The sequence below is a fragment of the Crotalus tigris genome, unplaced genomic scaffold (assembly GCF_016545835.1).
Source record: "Crotalus tigris isolate CLP2741 ecotype Arizona unplaced genomic scaffold, ASM1654583v1 scf7180000020588.15403103151:6194809, whole genome shotgun sequence".
Taxonomy (NCBI): Eukaryota; Metazoa; Chordata; class Lepidosauria; order Squamata; family Viperidae; genus Crotalus; species Crotalus tigris.
In genome coordinates, this window is record NW_024098092.1 from 306,914 (window position 1) to 332,323 (window position 25,410).

Genomic DNA, 25,410 nt, shown 5'->3' on the forward strand with positions numbered 1-25,410 from the left:
ACAAAGCCACTTGTACATGACGCACTGTTTCAAAACAATTCTCCTGTGCAGAGCGCATGTGTCTCATAATCGCGTCTCTCTGCACTGTACCAAGCCTTGATGAATCGTCATGTCAAATATAAATATGTCACACATCACACGCAACGGATCGGATTGGCATCGATTGAATACGGAGATTTACAGATTAGTCTTCAAATATTGAAAAGGAAGACATGTAGGAGGACACTTTTCCAGAGAGGACAGAACGTACAAAAGAAGGACTGTCCTCCCTAAAGGAGGACGGTTGGTCACATTAATATTAACAGGAGGAATGAAGAATAGAATAGAAAGGAATTAGAATGGAATGGAACGGAACAATGAGAATAGAATGGAATGGAATAGAAATCTGGAAGGGACCTTGGAGGTCTTCTAGTCCAGCCCCTGCTCAAGCAGAACCTATATAGCAGGGGTAGTCAACCTTGGCTCTTTTATGACTCGTGGACTTCAATTCCCAGAATTCCTGAGCCAGCTCAGGAATTCTGGGAGTTGAAGTCCACGAGTCATAAAAGAGCCAAGGTTGACTACCCCTGCTATATACCCTTTCAGACAAGTGATAAGAAGGGAAGGACGCAGCTCGCTCGGGGCTTCGCCAGTTTTTCTTTTTTATGGGCAATAAATAACGGGCGCTTCGCTCGTCCGTAGCTACGAGAACGCGCCTGTCTGTCCAGAGGCGTCTGGCGCCCGTTCACTGCCAGCTTCCGGACCAGATGGAGGCGCTTCCGGTTGGAGCCTGCGGGCTACTGGGAGTTGTAGTTTTCTCCGGCCGCAGTGAGTGCCCGCCTCTGCACCGCCAGCTTCCGGACCAGAGAGGGGCACTTCCTGTGCGAGCCCCGGAGCCTATTGGGAGTTGTAGTCTTGCCCGGGCGCGGAGGTTCTTCTAATCTAACGTCAATCCCCAGCCCAGATCGGGGTCAGAGGCTCTTTGCCCACTTGTGGACGCGCGTTAGCATGAGAAATAAACACGTGAAATAAGGGCCCGCGGGGAAACAGGGTCCCGGGGAGGGGGGACGTCGGGGCAGCACGGGCCGCGCCCGAGAGCAAGTGGGTAGCCATCTTAGGAGGGGCAAAAGTGCCTCGTATTTTCCCTCCCGAATCCCCACAATTAAATATAGGGCGTTTTGTTGTCTTTTTTTTTTTTCAACTTGGTGATTGTACATTTTTCTTTTAATTTACATCACAAAAAAAACACAAAACTGAGGGGAGGCGCAAGGGATTGTGGGTAGCTTCGCCTCAGAAAGGCGAGCTTGCTGTGCGCATGCTCCGCTCGTCCACGGCTTTTTTTTTTTTTTGTCTCCCTCGCCCGCTCAAATCTTCGCCGCGAGGGGTGAAAGACACGGGAAGGAGGCGGAGCCTTTTCCGAGATAGCGTCGCCCTATTGGAGCGCGCGGGCCACGCCCCTCCAAGCCCTTCCCGCCCCCCCAGCAGCCGTTGGCGTGACGTCAGAGCCGAGAGCCCGAGGGGGGGCCAGGTGGCGCGAGTCGCCCCGCGCGCGCCCCGAGAGGCGTGGCCTGAGGCCGCCAGGGCTTGGGGCCGGTTCCGCTTCCGGGGTCGCCCGGTCCCTCTTCCACTTCCGGCCTCGCCCTGCAGCGGCCCTGTTCCTGCTCGGGCCGGTCCTGGGATGGCTCCGCGGCTGCAGCTGGAGAAGGCGGCCTGGCGCTGGACGGAGACGGTGCCGCCCGAAGCCGTCACGCAGGAGCACATCGAGGCGGCCTACCGGATCGGGCTGGAGCCCTGCCAGCGGGGCGCCTGCCGGTGAGGCCACGGCCCTGCGGGGAGGCGGCCGGGAGAGCGCGGCCTCCTGCCGGCCGGCCTGCCTCCCGTGCAAAAGCTTGGAGTCTCGTGGAACGGCGGGGGGGGCGGGGCAAGGGTCACCACAGGTGCCATCCTGGGGGCGGGGCTGTGGGTGGGGCGGAGCCTAACAGCAGGTGTCAAAATCCTGCCAGAGGGGTGGCGGTGCCCCATGGGTATCATGGCAGACGTCCCCCCCCCCTGCCCATTGGGGCCTTTGGTTCCATCCCTTTTCGTTTGATAGTGGCAAATCTGTGAGGTTTGTCCTCCCTCGGGAGCACCACGTGGTGCCCTTTCCTTTCTTTCTGCTGCTGCTCACAGCTCTGAGGTTGGGTGCCCCCAAAAAGAGATCAGTGGATCTGAAGTCTGAAGGCTTTCTGCAGAAATTCCCTTCAGGGGTAGGGATCCCTTGCGATCTAGAACCACCTGCTAGGCAGGGCAGTGCTACAGCAGCCCAATGGGGCAACTTCTCTCTCTCTCTCTCTCTCTCTCTCTCTCCCTTCCTTCCTTCCTTCTCTCTCTCTCTTCCTTCCTTCCTTCCTTCCTTCAAATAATCCCAAATCTGCAACTGTATTGCACCTTAATCGGCATCCTACAAAATCTTCCCAAGTGTGTTCAAGCTCCTAAGTTATTTATTCACCCAGTTAGAAGCCAGGGTGGCATATTGTTTCATGCTAATTAAGTTTTGACAACCCTTGTGGGTTAGCATAGCTGTAATACACACATTTTATGATTATTTGCCCATTGGGTGGAAAAGACCATTATTGCTTTTACTGTACTAATTAATTATTTCGCACAATTGATTAGCAGCTGCAGGGGAAGCATAATAAAATGTCTTTAATAAATGATAAAATAGCACAGTTATTGTTTACAAGGACACCTGCTTTTGCTAGCTGTAGGAGCTAATGACAAGCTTTGCTTGCTTCTGTTATCCTCTCCCTGAACTATTGTTTTTGCTGTCAAAAAACAAACAAAAAAAACAGCTACATAAAAGGAAGCCTGGGCTACATCTCTGCCTTTCCACTTTTGTATTTTGCTAATTTCAGGGTATGTGGGAGTAGGGCTATTTTTGTCTCTATTCAAACACTAGTTATTATATTTTTATCAGTGCTTTGTTTTATTTTTTATTATTTGTGCCTTGTTAACAAAGATAGCCACAATAAGGATCTTGCAAAATAATACTGTTGAATTAAGGAGGACACTAATTACAAGATGGCCTCTATTCCTGAAGATTTAAAATTTTAGTTTAGAAGTTCTTCCTAAAATTGTATAAATCTCCCCCCAGCCTACTAGAGTGGGTATCTATATTAATAAATGATGATCATTTTCAAAGCCAGTCTCCACCTCACTTTTTCCCAATTTTTACTCCTGCCTCCTTGGATTTGTATCCTTTAGCTACGGACGCTGAGGATGGAGACTCTGTTTTTCAGAGGATTAGGAACAATATCAAAATACTATGTTGTCAGGGACTAGCAAGAGCTGTCTTCATTGCAGATTTGTCCTGATTTAAGTGAAGCTGAAACATCCAGCTTTTGAAAAAGCTTCCTTTGTAGGATGTGGTTTGGGGTGTGTAACACATAATGAACCTGGTGACACAGTGGTTAAAATGCAGTATTGCAGGCTACTTCTGTGGACTGCTGGCTGCCTGCAGTTTGACAGTTCAATGCTCACCGGCTCAAGGTCGACTCAGCCTTCTGTCCTTCTGAGGTCAATAAAATGAGTAGCCAGATTGTTGGAGGCTGTGGGCTGACTCTGTAAACCGCTTAGAGAGGGCCGTAAAGCCCTGTGAAGTAGTATATAGGTCTAAGTGCTATTGCTGTAGCTGATTGGATGTTGCATTAAGAGCTGTGGTGACACAGTGGTTAGAATGGAGCATTGCAGACTAACTCTGCCCACTGCCAGCAGTTGGATCCTGACCAGCTCAAGGTTGACTCAGCCTTCCCTCCTTCCGAAGTCGGTAAAATGAGGACCCATATTGTTGGGTGGCAAGAGGCCAGCTCTGTAAACCGCTTAGAGTAGGGGTGTCAAACTGCCGGCCTGCAGGCTGGTTGCATCATGCGGAGGCTGTGCCCACCCCATCTCCAGCAATGCGAAAACAGTTGCGATATGTCAGAATACGTCAATGAGAAAACAGTTGCGATATGTCACAATACGTCACATGACGCGGTGAGTTTGACACCCGTGGCTCAGAGAGTATAAAGCACTGTGAAGCAGTATATAGGTCTAAGTGCTATTGCTATTGCTGTCTCTAAAGCATTGCTGGCTGTGGAATTCTGGGAGTTGAAGTCCACATGCCTTAAAATTGTCAAGGTTGAGAAACACTGCTCTAAAGGCACCACTCAAAGCTCTCTTCAGAATCCACCATCTCCATCTCTTATTTCCTCCCAGAAATAAAGAGATCTTAGAACCAGGTGGGGGATATGCTAGCAAACGGGCAACCTGAATCGTTCCTGGACATGGCGTCGGGCGGGAACACGACTCAACCTGTGTGCCTTTGCTTCTGCAGGAGAAATTGCAGAGGGAACCCCAATTGCCTGGTGGGGATCGGAGAGCACGTTTGGCTGGGAGAGATCGATGAGAACACCTTTCACAACATCGACGATCCCAACTTTGAGAGGAGAAAAAAGGTACGCCGACGGTCTTCCGGCGTGACCGAGAAGGGTCGCCTGCCTCCAATGCACCTCCTCGCTTTGCAATTGGTGCTTAAGTCTGTTGCCCAGAGTTGCCAAGGCTGAAATTGCCTTGGTTCCCAAGATCTACAGAGGTTGGCTGCAAAGTATCCAATTTGGGCCTGGGAATCAATTGGGTATCACAGGGAGGGAGCTTTGGTGGTGATTGGGGGCGGTGGGGGGGGACACAAAGTTTCATTCAACCGGATCTTTTATGTATCCTCAAAGCTGTGAAATTGTGAGTCTAGTTTCTCCCGCGACAGGAAGCCACTTCTGAGTTGGTACAAGTTAAGCGGTCATTTTTGGATTTTTTTTTTCCTCAAACGTATTTGATTTGGGTATATTTTTCTGTTTGTTTCGGGGTTGTTGTTTTTTAAAAAAAATAGCTGAGCATTTTAAGGACAGCGAGATAGAAAAGCATTTCAAAGCGGAGCGTGTCCCGTGCGCTTAGATAACGGAAGAACAGACCCATTGAAGTCGCGGCTGCAGAAATGAAAAGTAAAGGATGCACTGACGTTCTCTTAAAATGCTTGGGGCGTCTGCTTTCTGCAGGAACTAATTCCGCCATTGTCGAAGGAGAAGAATGTTCTCCAGAGGAGAGCTCGCTAAAATGGCCATCCTGGAGCACTCTGCTTTTTTTGGCTGCCTCACCCCTGATGACCTCTCTCCCTTCTCCTTCCCCTCCAGAATGCCTTCGTAGGCCTCACCAACCTGGGGGCCACTTGCTACGTCAACACTTTCCTACAGATGTGGTTCCTGAATCTGGAGCTCCGGCAGGCCCTGTATCTGTGTCCAGTGGCCCGCCCTGAATATGTCACGGCGGAGAGCAAAGGTATTTGGGGGGGCTAAGATTCACCTGCTTTGAACCCCAAATGGTTCACCCGGCCTCAGTATCCTTGCTGTCCCCCTGCTTTGTACCGTATAGAGCAGACAGGTCAAACACAAGGCCCATCGGCCAGATGCAGCCCACGAAGTGGTTTCATGTGGCCCACGAAGCCATCCTGGAAACAGTGAGGGAACGGCCCTCTCTGCCTTGGCCCTGGCCCAGGCCAGCTGGGAGCCAATGTGCAATTTTGTGGTGGCCATCTGTGCTGAAACGCATTCAGCTCCATAAGCCCCCTCCCCCTGCATGGCCTGAGAGGAACAGTGAGGCTCCTCCAGTGGACCATGCCTTGGCACTTGCCCTGATCCCACCCCCTTCTGCCAAAGACCCTCAGATCTATCCCACTCCTGCCCAGGCCCTCACAGGCACCCTTGACGCGAACGATGTAGAGCTGGCCACGACCAGCCAGTAGGCCAAACCCACCCTGGCCACACACACCCCACATGACACCCATTTGACACCCGGTTGAGTAGTCCTCGAATTACGACCGGTTGGGGGGTCGCGGCATTAAAAAGGTTGAGAACCACTGGTCTACCTCGTGCTTTTTAATCAAGCCTTTTTTGTCCCTTGGCAGATTACGAACCTCAGACTATTTGCGAGCACCTCCAGTACTTGTTTGCCTTGCTCCAGAACAGCAAAAGGCGATATATTGACCCATCGGGGTTTGTGAAAGCACTGGGCTTGGACACAGGCCAGCAACAGGTAAGGTTCGAGGCACCTGGCTCAACGCCTCTCTTTTGCCTTTCTTGTTTCTCAGAATTGCACGTTTTAACAAAGCTGTTCCCGCCCTGAGGAAAACCAGGAGCCCTTTGACTGCGGAAAAAATAAGGCCCTGCTCCATTTGCTTGAGCTCTTTGGCCACAAAGTCCCAGCGAGAAATTGCGGCCTTTCCATTGGGAGGAGATTTTTTGGACAATACCTCCCTTAACGGGATTCAAAGGAGATGGCGGTGTACCCCTGTCCTGTTTCCTCGGATTTACATCCTGCTGCTGTTCTTCTAGGACGCTCAGGAGTTTTCCAAGCTGTTCATGTCCCTGCTGGAGGACACCCTGTCTTCTCAGAAAAACCCGGACGTGTGCGACATCGTCCAGAAGCAGTTCTGCGGAGAGTACGCCTACGTCACCGTGTAAGGCTATCCCCGCGCAGCGGCTTCTCGCCGCCTCGTCCTGCCTCGAGAGGACGGGGCTTCGGATGCTCACGTCCGTCTCTGCTTTGCTCTCCAGGTGCAACCAGTGTGGCCGAGAGTCCAAACTCATCTCCAAGTTTTACGAGCTCGAGTTAAACATCCAGGGCCACAAGCAGCTGTCGGACTGCATCACCGAGTTCCTAAAGGTACCTGTCCACGAAGGGGAAGGGCCAAACACTGCTGCTCCGGGTTGGGGGCAGCCTCGGGACCTGGAGGGTCACGCCCCCCCCCCGGGCTGGTTGGTGGGACTTGATGGCCTTGGGGCCTGCTGCGAGGCAGGTCGGGGTGCCTCCTCAAGCCGGCGGCCGGTCTTGCTCTGTTTTTCCCTGGCCAGGAAGAGAAGCTGGAAGGGGACAACCGCTACTTCTGCGAAACCTGTCAGAGCAAGCAGAACGCCACCAGGAGGATCCGCCTGCTCAGCCTGCCTTGCACCCTCAACCTCCAGCTCATGCGCTTCGTGTTCGATAGGTCAGCCGCCTCTCGCCCCCGCCCCCAAAGCCTTCGTTGTAGACGCAGGGCTTTCCCACCTTTTGTGGTACTTTGAGCACACGACAATATCCGAGTGTCCGCCGTGCTTAGCTAGGTGTCACAAACATGCTGAACAAAAAAGGGAAGAAAAAAAAAACATCGATTGTAATTTCTTCGGTTGGTGGTTCCTTTGCGGAATCGCTTTCGTTTTGCGCTCACAGACGTATGATGAATTTCTCCATGTTTATTAATGTGCACCACTAGCTTGGTGGTCAAGTGGCTGGTCGGCCCTTCTTCCTGTCTCCTTCTCCTTTCTCTCTCTCAGAGCCCCCTCCCTTTTTCCCTCTCTCCCTCTCCCTTTCTCCATCTCCTTCTCTGTCCCGTACTCTTTTTTTTTCCCCCTTTCCCTATCTTGTCAAAAGCTCCTTTTATATCTTCTCCTCTCTCCCCCCTCCTCCTCCTTTAACCCTTCCTGGTGTGCCCCACAGAGAGCTCCAGCGTGGGTCACTACCCCAGCCTCACTCCCCTCATGCAGTCATCCACTCCCCGGCTGGCCACTGCACACAGCTCCGATCAGCTGGAGCCGTGCGGGCTGATCCTGGGCGCTCAGCAGAGCCCCAGCAACATCGCAGCTCCAGCTGACTCTTCCCCCCACACCTCTGGCCCTGCTGCCACTTCAGCTCATTTCCCCCCCCCCCAACTACACTTGTCTAGGTCGCGTACCACCTGCCAGGTGCCAAAGTACCACCAGTGATAACACGCACCACTGGTTGAAAAGGCCCTTTTTAAAATGGAATCCGATCCCTGTCCAAAAGGCTTGAATTGAACAGGCTAGGCCTGAAGTAATAATGAATAGAATAGAATAGAATAGAATAGAATAGAATAGAATAGAATAGAATAGAATAGAACAGAACAGAATAAGGGAATGTAGAGTAGAGTAGTAGAATTAGAATAGAATATGAAATGGGAATAGAATAGAATAGAATAGAATAGAATAGAATAGAATAGAATAGAATAGAATAGAATAGAAAATACGGAATAGGAATAGAATAGAATATAGAATAGAATATGGAATGGAAATAGAATAGAATAGAATAGAAAATATGGAATAGGAATGGAATAGAATAGAATAGAATAAGATTAGAATAGACTAATGATGATGATGTTGGAAGGGAGAATAGAATAGATGGAATGAGAATAGAATAGGATAGGATATGGAAAGAATAGAACAGAATGCAGAATAGAATAGAATTAAAATTAGAATTAATTATAATTAGAATTGAGATAGAAGAAGCAAAAGCAGATCTTGGAGGTCTTCTAGCCCAGCCCCCCACTCAAGCAGGAGAATCTATACCATCTCAGACAAGTGACTGTCCAGTCTCTTCTTAAAAACCATGATTTCTGGTTCATTGTCCTCACAGCCAGGATCTTTCTCCTTAATCCCATGTTGCTTCTCTCTTTGATAGTAGCTTCAGAATAAGGCCCCCAGGCAGCAGCTCAACAGATGTTTATCTTACTTATTGTGTCCTGGCCTTTCTTTGGGCAACTCAAGGCGATCCATCTCACCCCCCCTGGGTTGGGTTGAGAGAAAGAGGCAGGCCCAAAGTCGCCCAGATGGCTTCGGTGCCTGAGGGGCACCTGGCACCAGGGAATCTCCTGGTTCCCAGTTCAGCAGCTGGCCTTCTTGATGTGGAAAGGGACGGTGTGCTCTGCTCTTGCCGCCGTTCCCTTGTGTGGGCACCGCCAGGTGGGAAAGGGGTGAATCAAAGCCATCCTCTTTCCCACATTAGGCAAACGGGGCACAAGAAGAAGCTGAACGCTTACATCGAGTTCTCCGAGCTGCTGGACCTGGAACCCTTCATGGAAGACAAAGGTGGGCAGAGCTGTGCGTTTCCTTCTCTTTGGGGTCCCATTCCCCGAATTGTGGGTCAGGGACCTTCTCCCGCCTTCTGTGTGCACCTGGAGGGTGACTGTGTGGCTGTCGCCTGGGGTGTTATGGGGAAGAGGGGGGGACTTACTGCTGCTGCCCGTGGCTGGGGGAAAAATGAGGATTGGGGGGGGGAAGTCCCGCCATTCTCCAAGCCTCGAGCACGGCCTGCTGTGTTTCCAGCCAGTGTCTTCGTCTACGAGCTGAGTGCGATCCTCATCCACCGAGGGGTGAGCGCCTACTCGGGCCACTACATCGCCCACGTGAAGGACCCCCAGACGGGGGAGTGGTACAGATTTAACGACGAAGAGATTGAGAAGATGGAAGGCAGGAAGCTGCAGCTGGGGGCGGAAGAGGAACTGGGTAAATGAGCCTCTCCTTGAGCCGAACCCGGGTGGGCCCGGCTCGGCCTGTGGGGCCGGCACCAGACCCCCTCTCCTCAGCTCGCTACCGCCTGCCTGGCCGAGAGCGTCTCTGGGGAGAGGAGCGAGGCAGGGGGAAAACGGGGGTCCCCAGCACTTGCCCCCTCTGCCTTCCGCCCCCCTGCAGAACCCTCTAAATCTCAGTCTCGAAGGCCCAAGTGCGGGAAGGGGATTTACCGCTCCCGAAACGCCTACATGTTGGTGTACAGGTTGCAGTCGCGGGAGAAGTCCCTGGCTGTTGAGATCCCAGGTGAGGCCCCTGCGTTTTGCCCCCAATCCCCGGGCCCCTCTTGGCTGGTTCTCCCACCCCCACGCCTCGACCACGCGGGCACGAGCACGTCGAACACGTCGCTCCTCCGGAAGCCCACGAGGGTGGAAGCAGCCCTTCGGCTGCCTGGTTCACAATTTGGAACCGGCACATGCCGGTTTGGGGAAGAAGCCTTTTTCTGCCCTCCCCCTGAGTTGAAGGAAGGGTTTAGAGGAGGGGGGGGGCTTCCTCCCTTAGCTGTGTGTGTGTGTGTGTCTGTGTGTGTGTCTGTGTGAAGGCACCTTTAGCCAGGCCTCCTGGTCTTTCGGGCTTGGCCGGTGCCTCTTGCCATCCCTCTCCTGGGCTTTCTCCCCTTCTAGCTTTCCTACAGGAGCTGGTGGAACACGACAACAGCAGGTTTGAGGAGTGGTGCCAGGAAATGGCCGAGATGCGGAAGCAAAGCGTGGCGCGGGGCCTGGTCAAGCACGAAGAGGTGAAGGAGCTCTACCAGAAGTTGCCTGCCGAAGCTGGTCTGTAAGACCTTCCAATTACACCTCTCTTTCTTTAGGGCCTCTCTGGGGCAGGGGGGAGGGGGGGAGGGCGAGGGGGGGCAGCTCTGGCCTCTGTCCCGATGGCAGAAGTGGGGTGTGCCGGGGTTTGAAAGCTTCCTCCTCTCCCGAGAGAGCCAAACCACCTAACATGGCCTGCTCCCTGGGGGCAGAGTGTGTGTGTGTGCGTCTGTGTGGGTCCATATTAGGGTGTCTCTTAAAGGCCCCTCGCTTTGGCGGGCGTCAGCTCGGCCAGCAGGGCGGGTGCACTGGCGCAAGAGGGGGGCCCCCGGGCAGAGGCTGTGCTGTGGCCGTGGGCACGGCTGGTGGGGAAGGAGGGTCGGATCCCTCGGTCTGAGTTGCTCCCCCCTTACCCCAACCACCACATGGCAGGGGGCAGGAGTGTAATCGAACACGACTTGACTCTGGGGACATTGTCGCCTAGCAGGGAAAGTTGGGTGGGCGGGTTGCTTTGATCAGTCGTTTGAAGGGGAGGGCAGATGTGTGATCTTAACTTGCACGGAGACGTGGCCGGTTCGGAGGCGCGATGGAGGAGGAGGAGACGGGGGTGCTGACGCTCTGGCTCTCTGCCCCTCCCTCCCTCCGTCCCAGGCTGCCCCTACGACTTTGTCTCCCTGGAATGGCTGCAGCAGTGGCTGGACGAATCCACGCCCCCCAAAGCCATCGACAACACGGCCTGCTTGTGCTCCCACGGCAAGCTGCACCCCGATAAGATCCCCACCGTCAAGCGGGTCTCGGAGGACGTGGCCGACTACTTCTACAAGCGATACGGGGGAGGACCCCGGCTGACAGGTGGGGAGGGGGAGTTCCTGGAAGGTGGGGGGGGAGGGTTTCCTGGACGAGGCCAGCCTCCTCTTCCTCATCCTCCTTCTGTCTGTTTGGGGGGGGGAGCGAGGAAGGGGGGGGAGAAAGGAGCGCCAGGCAGATGGAGCTGCTTATGCTCTTGCAAAGCGGGGGGGGGCACAGGGGGAACCTTCAGCTCTGCAGGAGGTGCGATTGCTCACACTCTCGCCAAGTTGGCGTTGCACCTCCGTGGTGTGTTGCCACGCTTGTCGGGTTTCCTCGCACCTTCCCCAGCGCGTTTGAGGGGCTGCCTCCGGAGAGGCGAGGTGCGGCCCGAGGAATCCTCGCTTGTTCGCACCCGCCCGCAAACGCTCCGGGAGGCTGCCTCGGCCTTCCTGCCCGCTTGGGTCTGCTCCACAGGGTGGGCGGTGGGAAGGCAGAGGCTCCCCTGGCTGGAGGGCCGAGGAGGGAAGACACACACACACACACACACCCGCCGCTGCCCTCAACCTCCGTCTTCTGGCCTCTTCCTGCAGGGAAAGCCCTCTGCAAGGACTGCGTGGTGGAGAGGTGCCGGGTGCTGCGGCTGAAGAACCGGCTGAGCGAGGACTACAAGGCCGTCTGCAATCTCCTCAAAGCCGTGGTCAAGGGGTGAGTAGGGGCTCCCCCCCACCCTGGGGCAGCAAGAGGCGGGAAAACCCATTCCACATGCTCCCCTGCCCCCTCCTCGCCTCCTGGGCTGTGAGCCGCCCCTCTCGCCCCGCAGGAGTGATGGGTTTTGGGTAGGGAAGTCCTCCCTGCGGAGCTGGCGCCAGCTGGCCCTGGAGCAGCTGGACGACTCGGATGAAGAAGCCGAGCCGAGCAACGGCAAGATGAACGGCGACGCCAAGGAGAGAGGTAACTCTCTCCCCCCCCCTTCTCTTCTCTCTCTCTCTCTTTCTCTTTCTCTCTCTCTCTCTCTCTCACACACACACACACACACACACACCCCTCTTAGTCGAGGCAGGCCTGGCCCCCTCCAGAGGGACGACTGCTGGCTTAGTTGCTCCAGGCCAGCGCTTGTTTCAGGCCCAAAGGCTTTCTGGGTGGGTCAAGGATTCGGCTTCATCCCCTGGTCCTCCCGCTTCGAGCTGGGGAGAAATGCGGAGCAAACTGGGCGTCCCTTGTCAAGGCTCCACGGAAGGCTGTGGGTGACAGCCCCCCTGGGCCTGCAGACCTCCGCTTTCAGAGGAAGGGAGAGTTTGAGGAAGGGAGGAAAGGAGAGAACAAGAAAGAAGGGAAGGGAGGAAGGAGGGGTAAAGAGGCAAAGGAAGGCAGAAGAAGGAGATGAAAAAGGGGAGAGAGGGAAGGGGAGGGAGGGAGGGAACAAAAGAGATGGAAGGAAGGAAAGAAGAAAAGATGGAAAGAAGGAAGGAAGAAGAAAAAAGTTGGAAAAAGAAGGAGAGGAAGGAAGGAGAAAAGAGATGGAAGGAAGGAAGAAGAAAAGAGATAGAAAGAAGGAAGGAAGGAGAAAAGAGATAGAAGGAAGGAAGGAGAAAGATGGAAGAAAAGAAAGAAGAAAAGAGATGGAAGGAAGGAAAGGAGAAAGAAGAAAAGATAGAAAGAAGGAAGGAAGGAAGGAGAAAAGAGATAGAAGGAAGGAAGGAAGAAAGAAGAAAAGAGATAGAAGGAAGGAAGGAGAAAGATGGAAGGAAAGGAAAGAAGAAAAGAGATGGAAGGAAGGAGAAAAGAGATGGAAGGAAGGAAGGAAAGAAGAAAGAAAAGATAGAAAGAAGGAAGGAAGGAGAAAAGAGATGGGAGGAAGGAAAGAAAGAAGAAAAGAGATGGAAGGAAGGAAGGAAAGAAGAAAGAAGGAAGAAGAAAAGAGATGGAAGGCAGGCTGGCTCCAGAGTGCAGTCGGCCTGCCTGTTCTGGGGAGGGAGGGCCATGGAGTCCCCGCCTTGTCGTGTTGTAAGGGGGGGTGTCTTCTGACTTGGTTCCCCCCCCCCTGCTTTTTTTCCTCCGCAGAAGAGCCCAGTGTGGAGAAACGAGAGGAAGAGGAGCTGAAGTTCAACGAAGACATTGTGTGCCCCCACGGTGAGCGGGAGGGGGGGGGGACTCTAGCAGCAGAAGGGATTCCCTCCCTCGGGTGTGAATCCAGCCGTTGTGTCATCCAAATCCGGGAAGCGCCGTTTCTCCTGGTCAGACTGACCCAGGCATCCCCAGGGCACGCGCTCACCTCCCTGCCAACATCTGTCTATCTTGGCTGGAAACACTCTCGCATCTTTGTGGCTGGGGTATGTGTGTGTGTGTGTGTGTGTGTGTGGAACACACCTCTTGCCAGGCCCTCCTAATTCCACTCTTTAGCTGAACCAGAGATGCCCCCCCCCGCTGTGATCATGCCCCAGATCCCACCCAAGGCATTCCCCCCCCCCCCACTTGAAAATGCTATTTCTTCTGCTGCTCGTCCAGGTTCCTTTGCCTTGCCCCTGCCTCCCCCCAGACTGCGGCCCCTAGGATGGTGGATCACAGTGAGGAGGAGGGATAATAAAATAGAATAGAATACAATACAATGCAGAATAGAATAGAAATTAGACAAGAATAAGAAAATAGAATAGGAATAGAAATAGAAAATGGAGTGGAGTGGAATGGAATGGAATGGAATGGAATAGAATAGAATAGAATAGAAATAGAAAATGGAGTGGAATGGAATAGAATAGAATAGAATAGAATAGAATAAGAGAATAGAATAGAATAGAATAGAAATAGAAATAGAAAATGGAGTGGAATAGAATAGAATAGAATAGAATAGAATAGAATAGAATAGAATAGAATAGAATAGAATAGAATAGAATAGAATAAGAGAATAGAATAGAATAGAAATAGAAATAGAAAATGGAGTGGAGTGGAATGGAATGGAATAGAATAGAATAGAACAGAATAAGAGAATAGAATAGAAATAGAAAATGGAGTAGAGTGGAATGGAATAGAATAAGAATAGAATAGAACAGAATAGAAGTAGAATAGAAATAGAATAGAAAATGAATGGAATGGAGTAGAATAGAATAGAAAAGAAAAAAATGAATGGAATAGAATATAATAGAATATGGAAAGAATAGAATATGGAAAGAATAGAATAGAATATGGGAAGAATAAAATATAGAATAGAATAGAATAAGAAAATAGAATAGAAAGAGAAAATGGAGTAGAGTGGAATGGAATAGAATAAGAATAGAATAAGAACAGAACAGAGAGAGATAGAACAAAACAGAACAATATAGAGGATGGTGGACCCCAGTGAGGAGGAGGGACACCCCCCATTGTTACAGGGGCCTCAGCCTCCTCTAAGCCAGCAGGATTAGTGCAGCACCTGGAGGGAGAAGAGTAGGGGGTCCCCAACTCCCGGTCCGTGCACCAGTACCGGGCCGCGGCATGCCAGCAACCGGTCCACACAAACAAGCAAAGCCCCATCCGCGAGGTGCAGGCAACACACAAAACCACGCACCTTCCTCTCTTCCACGGAACCGGTCCCTGGTGCCCAAAAGATTGGGGGAGGGCTCTGCTTTAGAGGCTAATTATTATTATTTTTCCCCAAAAAAACGTTTGGGAGGAAACAAGTGAGGTCCTGAAGCAGGACACACACACACACACACCCTTCTAGACTTTCCCTTGACCTGGTCTCAACTAGCCTGTGATGCGCCAGGAGGGTTATTCCATGTGGGGCACAGCCAGGTGTGTCGTGCCGCCTGCACGCACACCTCTGCCGCCCCTGCCGGCACATCCTCAGGGAGCCCGGGTAGGTGTTTCTCTCTGACTCTAAGGACTCCTTTGTGCCGGCAGAAACCAAAGTAGGTTCCCCTCGGCTTAATTGCCGGCTGCCTCCTTCGTAATTGGCCTGTAACCTTAGCGACTGCTCCGGAAGGAGCTGGGTGGCAGCGGGCTCCTCCCGATGTTCCCTTGTTTTTTTACCCCGTGCACGCTCCGCTCGGAGGGGGAAGCTGGGAGGGGCTCCTAATTTTGGGGGTGCTGGTGGAGCCAGCCGGGGGGGGGGGTCAGCTGCTGCTGCTGCAGGAGGGAGGGGCACAGGACAGGGGCCTGGTTTCTCCCCAGCCGGCTGGCATTTGGGCATCTGAATGGGGAGATCCAGAAAGGATGCTTTGGGGGGTGGGATGGGGAGGATGGTGGTCCTGAGGGTCTTGGGCATGGCCACGCTTTCCTTGCCTCCCCCCCTGACCTTCTCTCCTTCCAGCGACCCATTTTGTGGTCAGTTCCAACGTGAAGGGGGGGTGTCCTAGGAGTGCGGCCACACTTCCCTGGCGGGGAGGGTCTCCTGCTCTGGGGGGGGTCCCCACGCCGTTGGGGGGGGGGTGACCAAAGGGTGACTGGGGTCAGGCTCTGCCCCGCTGCTTCCCCTCGGACAGCCGGTCAGCTCCTCTGCCCCCTTCCACCCGCAGGCAACCTTTGCATCTTGGAGAACGAGAGGCGCGTGGTCTGCAGGGAAGCCTGGGAGAAGCTGCAGCGCTACTTCCGCAACGCCCCGGAGTTCCCCAGCGGCAGAGACTCCTGCTTGCAGTGCAAGGTGCGGGGGGGAGATGCATCGGGGAGGGAGGGAGGGAGAGGAAAGCCCCCCCTCCCCAAGTCAGCACAGTGAGGAGCTGCGGAGGCCTCTGCCTTGCACCCAAGATGGAGACCGGCTCTGGAGTCGGGGCCGAAGCCTTGCTCCAGGAAGGCATTGGGGGGGGGGTGTGTGTTTCTTCCTGGGGGAGGGGGCTTGAGGCCTAGAGGGGGGATATACCCCCCCTCCCCCCAAAATTGCTTAGTCTCAGTTGCCTCCCGGCCTTTGGAGGTCGCAAGATTGCAACTCCAGCAGTAGGGCACTCCTGGAAGGCTGAGCCCCCCCCCCTAAAAGCAGACCCTCGCCCCTCCAGGAGGAGGCCCGTGACCCCAGGGCTTGTCTTTCCGCAGATCCTGGAGCGGGAAGGGGAAGAGAACGAAGCCCTCCACAAGATGATGGCCAACGAGCAGAAGGCCAGCCTGCCCCACCTCTTCCAGGACAAGAGCCGGCCCTGCCTCAGCACCTGGCCTGAGGTGAGGAGACCAGGATATGCGGGGGGGGGCAGTGACTCAAGTACCGCCGGGCAAGGGTCTCCCCCCTTCAGCCCTGTAGAGCAGCAGCCGGAGCAGAAGATTTAGCTGGGCTGTGCAAGCAACAGAACCTGCTGAAGTTCCGTCGGTCTGAGTGTGCACACACAGAGACACACACACACACCTTGTGCAGCCTAGAGGCCTGTGTGGTCCTTTGGGAGGAGGCAGGCAAGCTTTGGCCAAGCTGGAGTCCCCCTGGCTTTGCTCCCCTCCCCATCCCCATCCAGGCTTAAGCTCTGCTGCAGCCTCCTTGAGTCCCAGGCCTCCTCTTGGGATCCTTGGGGCCCTGAATGATGACTCTCTTTCCCCAGGAGGTGGGAGAGCTCTACGTGGTCTCCAGGTTCTTTGTGGAGGAATGGCGGAAGTTTGTGAGGTGAGCTGCCTTCCTTCTCCTCCTCTAGCCCTGATGATGTTACCCAGTTGGCTCATGAAATGTCTGCAAGAAAACAACCCAGCTGAGACCCAGGCGACACAGTATTGAATAACTTGGAGGTTGTATAACTTGGAGGAGCCGAGGTGGCGCAGCAGTTAGAGTGCACTACTGCAGGCCACTTTAGCTGACTGTGTTCAGCAGGTCAGCAGTTCAAATCTCACCGGCTCAAGGTGGACTCAGCCTTCCATCCTTGCGGGGTAGGTAAAATGAGGACCCAGGTTGTTGGGGGCAATGTAAATATATATATATATATATATATATATATACATTGCTTACTGGTGTACACCGCTTAGAGAGTGCTTGCACTTAAAGCGGTATATAAGTCTCATAAATAAATAAATTTATAGAAGTATATACCGAGAAGGTTAGATAAATAGAAGCATTAATGTAAGAGAAAATTAACCTTATCGTATATAATACAGATAGGGAAATTTGGAGAGAGGAGTTGTTCGGACGTTACCCCTGAATTGTATCTGAAGAGGGATGAGAGGGAAGAAAGGAGAGGAGAGAGAAAAGAGTAAAGGAGGGGAGAAGGAAGTAGGAAGGTTGGAGGAGAAGAGGAGAAGGAAGGAAAGAGAAGAGGGGAGGAAGAAGAGGGAAGTAGGGAAGAGAAGAAAGGGAGAAAGAAGGGAGAGAAGAAGGAGTGTGGATACAGTGATAGGGAAAATGGGCGAGCAACACCAAAAGTCGTGTGTATATTTATTTCATTTTATTAAAAGTATCTTACATATGAAAAAGAAAAAGAAAACAACCCAGCTCAGAGAGCACCAAAGACCCCACAGTCATCCTCCTCCTCCTCTCCCAGTCCCTCCTGCCATTGAAGATGTTTCCTAGTTGGGTTATGAAACGTCTCAAAGAGAACCACCAAGCTCGGGCTTCTCCATCCCTTCCACACCCTCGGTTCTCCAGTTCTCTGGCGGGCGCCCGCTCCTTTCTCCGTCTCCTCTCTCCCCGGCCGTTCCCTTGGACTCGCACGCTTCCCACCCCACCCCCTGCAATTTCCACTGGCCAAACGTAGTCCGCAACATCATGCCCCCCCCCTTTTCTTGCCCTCCACCAGGAGGCCCACCCGATGCAGCCCCGTCTCTTCCGTTGGAAACCGGGAACTGCTCTGCCCCCACGGAGGGCTGATGTTCACCGTTGCGTCCATGACCAAAGAAGACTCTAAACTGTGAGTGTCTTCCTTCTTCCGGTGCAGGGGTGTCTGTGTGTGTGTGTCTCTCTCTCTGGCTCCAGCAGAATAGGATACACACACTCACTCAGCCCAGAGGGCCTTTGCACCAGGCCTCCTCGATCCCTCCCTGGCGACCCGTCTCTTTGGGGTGCGGCCCTCCCGGGGTGTCCGGAGGCCGAGGGGCCGCGGTTGGCCTTTGAGAGAGACAGCAGGCACTGCTTCTTGGCACAGTGTAGCTCTGATATGGCCCGACGAATGGGAGAAGATCCGAAAGCTTTTCGTGGTGGATCACGCCATCCGGGTGATCCGGAGGGAGGCCCCCGAGGAGAGCGCCGAGCGCCTGCTGTACATGACCGAGCCTGGTGAGTGAGCGAGCCGGCAGGAGGGGAGGCCGCGAGGGAAAGAGACACGTTGGCACCACATGCCCTGCTCCCGTGGGCTCCGGGCGCTTCTTGGCAGGCGGCAAGCCCGGGTATCCCGCTTCTCAAGCATCCTCGGCGGGCAGGGAGGGAGGGGCCTCTCCGCAAGGACATTCAGAGCAGAGACACCTGCGCAGGGGGAGGTATTGGTTGCGGGTCACGTCTCCTTTTCCGTGATGAGCCAAGGGCCTCATTCTTCTACCCATCTCAGCTGGGTCGCGCTGTCCCTGTGGCTCCTCTCTTTGATAGGGTAGGAATAGGGATAGATTATAGCAGGGGTCCCCAAGCCCCGGTCTGTGGACCAGTACTGGGCCGCGGCCTGCCAGCAACCGGTCCGCACAAACAAGCAAAGCCCCCTCCATGGGATGCAGGCAGCACACAAAACCACGCACTCTCTGGTCCACGGAAAAATCTCTCTCCACGGAACTGGTCCCTGGTGCCCGAAAGGTTGGGGGCCTCTGGATTATAGAATAGGAATAGAATGGAATGGAATAGGAATAGATAATACAATACAATACAATACAATGCAGAATAGAATAGAATAGAAGAATAGAATAGAATAGAATAGAATAGAATAGAATAGAATAGAATAGAATAGAATAATAGAAATTAGACCAGAATAGAATAGAAATTAGACCAGAATAGAATAGAATAGAATATACAGTACAGTACAGTACAGTACAGTACAGAATAGAAATTAGACCAGAATACAGTGTAATACAAAACAAAACAAAAAAGAAATTAGACCAGATCAGGATAGACTAGAGTAGAATACAGTACAGTGCAGAATAGAATAGAAACTAGAATAAAATACAATACAATGCAGAATAGAATAGAAATTAGACTGGACTGCAATGGAATGGAATAGAATAGAATATAGAATGGAATGGAATAAAGAAGAGAAGAGAAGAATAGAATAGAATAGAATAGAATAATGGAATGAAAAATAGAATGAAAATGGAATAGAATAGAATAGAATAGAATAGAATATAGAATGGAATGGAATGGAATAAAGAAGAGAATAGAAGAGATGAATAGAACAGAATAGAATAGAATAGAATAGAATAGAATAGAATAGAATAGAATAGAATAGAATAGAATAGAATAGAATAGAATGAAGAGATGGAATGGAATGGAATAGAATAGAATAAGGGACCTTGGAGGTCTTCTAGTCCATCTCCTTGCTCAAGCAGGAGACCGTATTCCAGACAAATGGTTGTCCAATCTCCTCTTAAAAACCTCCTTGGAGCACCCACAACCTCTGGAGGCAAGCAGTTCCACTGGTTCACTGTTCTCCCTGTTGGGAAATTCCTCCTTAGTTCCAGGCTGCTTCTCCCCTTGAGAAGTTTCCCTCCATGGCATATGAGGGTCCAAGAGAGCCAGAAACCCCTCCGGTGCCCTCAAAATGAAAGCCCCCCCTGCCGAGAGTTTTCACTCCAAGGGCCTCTGAGGGTTTCGCGACGCCCTTGCCCCGTCGCGGCCACCGGTTCTCCGGCCGAGGCCCTGCAGAGCCCGGGGTCTTTGCGGAGACAGACCCCCCCCTTCCTGCTCCCTCTCCCCCAGAGCTGTGCCTGGACTGCCGAGAAGGGCTGTTGTACCAGCAGCAGAGAGACCTGCGGGAATACACCCAGGCCACCATCTACGTGCGCAAAGTGGTGGATGACAAGAAGGTTGGTCTCCCCCCCCCTCCTCTGCCCAGAAGGATCACAGAAAAGCTGGGAAGGGGCCCGGGTGTTCCTGCTCTTGGGGTTCAGGCCCCCCCCCAACCCCCGTTCTGGGCCAGAGTCTCAGCAGAGCCCCGGGTGGGGGGTTCCTTGCGCTATTAGGCGGCCGATGAATTCAGGGCCTGAAGCAGACCCTCTTCTGCTCCTCTTTAGTGGTTGGGTGAGCCATTCCTTGGGGAGGGGGGGGGCAATCCATTAAAGGCTGGGGTCTGCCCTGGCCCTTCCGCACTTATCTTAAAAGCAAGAGGGAAGGGGGGGGGGAAACCTCCCTTTCTTAAGATGCTCATCCAAATGGCAGCTGAGTTGAGAGACTGGGCAGCCCCAGGCCTTGGTTTTGTCCACCAGGCCTTGGCTTTGTCTCTCTCTCTCTCTCTCTCTCTCTCTCTCTCTCTCTTTCTTCCTCTCTCTCCCCTCTCCCTCTCTCTCCCTCCCTTTCTCTCCTTCCTCCCTCCCTCCCTTCCCCTCTCCCTTCTTCCCTCCCTTCCTTCCTCCCTTTCTCCCTTTCTCTCCTCCCACCTCCCACCCTTCCTCCCTCCCTCTTCTCTCTCCCTCCACATCCCTCCCTCTTTCTTTTTCTCTCTTCCTCCTCCCTCCCTCCCTTCCTCTCTTTCCTTCCCCTCCCTCCCCCTTCTCTCCTCCCTTCCTCTCTCTCTCCCTCCCTCCTCCCTCTCTACCTCCCTCTCCCCCTCCCACCCTCTCTCTCAACCTCTTTCTCCCTCCCCCCTCTTCCCCCCTCCCTCCCTTGCTCTCTCTCTCTCTGAGCTTAGAGGAACCAGCTCTTGAGATTCACGGCCATCAAGAAGATGAAACACACGTCTTAGGTGGTCTATGTAGAAATTAACCCCCAGGAATGTGTGTGTGTGTGTGTGTGTATTGCAGGGGTATATATTTTGATAAAAAAAGTGCAAGGCTGGTTTAAACCAAGGGCTTTCAGTTTAGGGGGGGGCCACGGACCCTCCTGGCTCTTTCCCACCATGCACTTTCTAGACAACCTTGATGTCTCTCTTTTGCACAGCCCTCAGTGGTCTTTACTCCTTGGGCCCAGACCCGGGGTCTGAGTCTCTCCCGTGTGTGTGTGTGTGTGTGTGTGTGTGTGTGTGTGTTACTAGTGACTTGAGCTCCGTCCCACTCGGTGTGAAGATCCAATTCCCAAAGGAGGCTAAGAGCAGCTCCACCCTCTCTCCTCTCTGTCCTCCCCCCCCCTTCCAGGTCATGAAGGAGGCTGCTCCGGAGCTGAACGTGAGCAGTTCGGAGGCCGAAGAAGAGCGGGAGGAGGCCAGGGCGGAAGGGGAGCACGATCCGGATTTCAACCAGGTAAATTCCGGTCTTGATGATAAGAAGTCTCCACGGGACTTTGTCCTGGTCGGGGCGAGCGGGAAGACTTGTGGAAACATGGCGTTTGGGGAAGATCCAGAAGGTGGCTTTGGGGAGGGGACTCGGGACCCCCGGCAGGGCCTGAGTGCAAAGCGAAGGGCCCGGCAGGCGGGGGAAGAGGGGGTGGGCCTCGGTTTCCCCCCCTGGCTGGAATCTCTTCTGCCTCCCAGGCGAACAGCAACGCCAAGCGGCAGAAGGTCTCCCACCCCAACTCTGTGGTCTGCCAGAAGCAGGGCATCCGGCGCAGCACTCGGCACAGGAGAATCCGGGGGGAGAAGGCCCTCCTCGTCTCCGCTAACCAGACCCTGAAGGATCTGAAGATCCAGGTGAGCCCCCCGCCCTCCTGCCCGTGCGCAGAGGACCCCCTTGCTCAGCGCAGAAGGAGGGCTGTTTTTCTCCCTGGTCTTCCATCCTCCATTCAGGACACAGGCCCCCAACCTTCAAGGTACCAGGGACCGGTTCCGTGGAGAGACGTTTTTCCGCGGACCGGAGAGTGCGTGGTTTTGTGTGTTGCCTGCATCCCACGGATGGGGCTTTGCTTATTTGTGCGGACCAGTTGCTGGCGTGCTGTGGCTCGGTACCGGTCCACGGACCAGGGGTTGGGGACCCCTGGTTTAGGAGACCTCGGAGAATGCAAAGGGGGTGGCCCTGCCTCCGCAGAGAAGCTCCCCTGTTCAGTGTCCCGCCGTGTGTTTCCGGCACAGATCATGCACGCTTTCTCCGTGGCTCCCTTCGACCAGAACCTCTCCATCGACGGGACGGTGCTGTCCGACGACGTGGCCACGCTGGGCAGCCTGGGGGTCACGCCCGAGTCCGTGGTCTTGCTGAAGGTGAGCGAGGCCTGGCCTTCCGCCTTTCGGTGGCTCCCGCCGTGCACGCCCCAAGCCTTTGCCCTCGGCTGCCAGGCCAGTTCGGCTTGGGACGGTCAGCCGGTGATCCCGCGGGCCGTCTGTCCCTCTTCCGGTGGGGTGTATGCATGTGTGGGAGGGGGCAACTTTTGCCCCCATCTAACGCCCAGTTTTCCTTCCTCCCCCAAAACAGGCCGACGAGCCCATTGTGGACTACGCGGCCATAGATGACGTTATGCAAGGTAACCTCCTCCAGCGTTCCTGGTTTCCCCCCCACCCGCTTTTCCGTCACTTCGGTCTGTTGCCAAGCGCTGGGGGGGATGGCGGTGGCAGCCCTCAATTCTCCTCCCAGCAAGGTAGACCGTGTTGGCCTCTGGAGGCTTCTCTGACTGCTTTTGTCTTCTTTTCCAGTCTGCATTCCGGAGGAAGGCTTTAAAGGTAGGCCTTGCCCTCCCTGCCCCATCTCTCTCTTTCTTTCTCTCTTTCTCTCTTTCTCTCTCTTTCTCTTTCTCTCTTTCTTTCTCTCTCTATTTCTCTTTCTCTCTCTTTCTCTTTCTCTTTTCTTTCTCTCTTTCTCTTTCTCTCTCTTTCTCTATTTCTCTCTCCCTCTTTCTCTCTTTCTTTCTCTTTCTCTATTTCTCTTTCTCTCTCTATTTCTCTCTCTCTCCCTCTTTCTCTCTCTCTTTCTCTTTCTCTCTCTCTCTTTCTCTTTCTTTCTTTCTCTCTTTCTCTTTCTCTTTCTCTCTTTCTCTTTCTCTTTCTCTTTCTCTTTCTCTCTTTCTCTCTCTTTCTCTTTCTCTCTCTCCCCCCCCCACAGACGCCTCCTCGTTTACTGACCTCTCCCCCCCCTCTTTTTCCAGGGACGGGTCTCCTCGGCCACTAACGTTCGCTCTTTGGCCAGACGGCCACCCACCCCTCCAATAGCCTGGATGAGAAAGCTTTTGGGCCCTCCGGGAACAGCGAACTGAAAGAGCTTCAGCCCCTCGGAGGGACCCCCGTTCAGCCCGGCCGCCCCAGAGGCCTCATCTCGGTGCACACCTGGGGGGAAAGAGAGAGAGAGAGAGAGGACTCCTAGAGGGGAGCCCCCCACTTTGGGGTCCCTCTCGGAACAGATTATTCACTTTTACGAGCGGAGGAGGTGCAAAAACCAACGCTGGCGGGCCAGGACTTCCTGGGACGATGGGAGGAAGCACGGGGGTCCTTGAGAGAGAGACTTACAGCCGGCAGGAGGGCAGAGCAGCGGACCCTCTTTTTGGACCCTTTTCTTGAGCATCGCTTCTCCCTTTGGGGGCTGCCCAGGCAGCCCCCCGACCCCAAACCTGGGGCGTTCCCGTAGGACAGCTGGGGCCTCTGACTGAGGAGGGGCTGATGGGCTCCAGAACTTTGCAGCCGCTTCCCCAGTTCCTTTCAGCCCCAAAGCAACAGAGGTCCGGGTTCCTGGGGGGGGGGCTTTTTACCACAGGCTGGGTGGGTGGGAGGGCTGCGCATCGACTCTCCTGAAGCCCCTTCCCCAAGGGCCACGCTGGGCCAGCAGGTGATCGAGCCCTCAGCATTCCTGAAGGGGGGGGGAGAACCAAAAGTGTGAGGTTTTGGGGAGGGGGCGTGGCGGGAAACCTGCTCGAGGTCTCGGCTGTCACTCCAGGACTGTTTGCCATGAATGGGGGGGGGTTGGGTTGGGGGGAGGGGGCAGCCCAGCAAGACAACGTATAGGGCAGGGATGCTGGGCTCCTTCCAGTGGGGACCATTTCTTCTCCGGGGGGGGGGCACGAAATGGACGCTGCTGATTTTGCAGCTCTTCCTGGAAGCGAAGAGGGCGGGCTGGTGGTTTTCTCTGGCCCTGCTCTCCCCCAGCCCTCTCCTCTCCCCCCCCCACCAAAATAAGGTAGGGGCTGCCTGGCATCTCCCCCTCCCCATCCTGGCCGCCTCTCTCGGCGAGCCCTCTGGATGGAAAAAGTCTTCTTAAGGCCTGGGAGAGCCGATCCGCTGCCACGGGTGAGTACGGAGAATCAGACTGTTCAAGTCTGGCCAGGTCTGGGGGGGGGGCTGGGTCAAGCCCCCCACCCACCCGCCCCCGTCGCCCTGTCTGCCTGGGCTGCAAACGTTTTGGGACTAGTTTTGAGAGCCTTATTAAAGTATGTATACGTGATCGGTCGCCTTTGTATTTTGTGTTGCCTTGCATAAAATTGTGTTTTTATTTTTTCCCCACTGAGCGCTTCAGGCATAAAAAAAAAATCTTCTAAATCTCCCCGGGATCAGGATTGGGGTCAGAGTGACCGCTCTCTCCCCCATTCCCTCGCTCCCTTCCCGCCAGGGTCGTTTAGGGCGATGGATTCGAATTCATGTTAAAAGCTACTGGTTTGTGGCCGGCCACTTTGGCCAGTGGCTCAAGGTGGCGAGCAGAGGGGATAGGTTGGGCTGGGGGGGGGGGGAAGAGAGAGAGCCCCTCCAGACTTTGTGTGTTTGCACGTAGCCACGCTGGCTCTTGAGAAAGTCAGCTTTCCGATCTGGCTGGAAATCACCCAGTAATTGGGAATGTCTAGTCTAATGAAGAGAAGGACGAGGGGTGACATGATAGCCGTCTTCCAGTATTGCAGGGCTGCCCCAAAGAAGAGGGAGTCAAGCTATTCTCCAAAGTGCTGAAGGCAGGACAAGAAGCAACGGAGGGAAACTCATCAAGGAGAAAAGCAACCTGGAACTAAGGAGAAACTTCCTGACAGTGAGAACAATTAACCAGTGGAACAACTTGCCTCCAGAAGCGGTGAATGCTCCAACACTGGAAGTTTTTAAGAAGAGATTGTCTGAAATGGCATAGGGTTTCCTGCCTGAGCAGGGGGTTGGACTAGATGACCTCCAAGGTCCCTTCCAACTCTTATTATTATTATTGTTAATATTAATAATATAATTTCTCTCCTGCCGCTAACGGTTTGGCCTAAAAGCAAGGCCCTTTGAGAAAAAGTATTCTAGGACTCAGAACAACAAGAAGTGTTGGAACTGCCTTCTTATTTGTAGCCCCCCCTAAGAATAGCCGTTGCCGGTGTTTTGTCTTGGCCAAAAATTGGTTTTGCCAGCAAAGGGCCGCAGATGCCCATCTTCTGATTTGCCCACCCACCTATTGAAGAGCTGAGGTGGCACAGCAGTTAGGGTGCAGTACTGCAGGCCACTTTAGCTGACTGTGTTCAGCAGGTCAGCGGTTCAAATCTCACCGGCTCAAGGTGGACTCAGCCTTCCATCCTTCTGGGGTAGGTAAAATGAGGACCCAGATTGTTGGGGGCAATGTAAATATATATATATATACATTGCTTACTGGTGTACACCGCTTAGAGAGTGCTCGCA

The 25,410-nt window shown here is 53.8% G+C and overlaps 1 protein-coding gene across 2 annotated transcripts; it reads left to right on the forward strand.

Moving 5' to 3' along the window:
- The first annotated feature begins 1,514 nt into the window (after nucleotides 1–1,514).
- Nucleotides 1,515–23,534, forward strand: USP48 (ubiquitin specific peptidase 48). Of its 2 annotated transcripts, XM_039367569.1 has the most exons (27): nucleotides 1,519–1,791; nucleotides 4,334–4,454; nucleotides 5,184–5,328; nucleotides 5,954–6,081; nucleotides 6,381–6,505; nucleotides 6,603–6,711; nucleotides 6,900–7,033; nucleotides 8,824–8,906; nucleotides 9,144–9,323; nucleotides 9,510–9,632; nucleotides 10,010–10,159; nucleotides 10,790–10,990; nucleotides 11,518–11,632; nucleotides 11,748–11,878; nucleotides 12,989–13,057; nucleotides 15,415–15,539; nucleotides 15,926–16,048; nucleotides 16,417–16,478; nucleotides 17,599–17,709; nucleotides 17,944–18,074; nucleotides 19,695–19,801; nucleotides 21,065–21,169; nucleotides 21,400–21,555; nucleotides 21,934–22,059; nucleotides 22,271–22,319; nucleotides 22,489–22,515; nucleotides 22,938–23,534. In XM_039367569.1, the coding sequence occupies exons 1-27, from the start codon at nucleotides 1,658–1,660 to the stop codon at nucleotides 22,958–22,960; spliced, it is 3,093 nt and encodes a 1,030-aa protein (XP_039223503.1). In that variant the 5' UTR covers nucleotides 1,519–1,657; the 3' UTR covers nucleotides 22,961–23,534. The 2 variants fall into 2 exon arrangements, 1 of the variants encoding a protein (XP_039223503.1); XR_005559690.1 differs by lacking the exons at nucleotides 21,400–21,555; nucleotides 21,934–22,059; nucleotides 22,271–22,319; nucleotides 22,489–22,515; nucleotides 22,938–23,534 and having other exon boundaries at nucleotides 1,515–1,791; nucleotides 17,949–18,074; nucleotides 21,065–21,100.
- The last annotated feature ends 1,876 nt before the right edge of the window (nucleotides 23,535–25,410 follow it).

Coding starts and splice junctions, on each gene's coding strand:
- USP48 (XM_039367569.1), top strand. CDS start 1,658: ATGGCTCCGCGGCTGCAGCTGGAGAAGGCGGCCTGGCGCTGGACGGAG. Junction 9,324..9,509: donor GGGGGCGGAAGAGGAACTGG/GTAAATGAGCCT, acceptor GCCCCCCTGCAG/AACCCTCTAAATCTCAGTCT. Junction 13,058..15,414: donor AGACATTGTGTGCCCCCACG/GTGAGCGGGAGG, acceptor TTCCACCCGCAG/GCAACCTTTGCATCTTGGAG.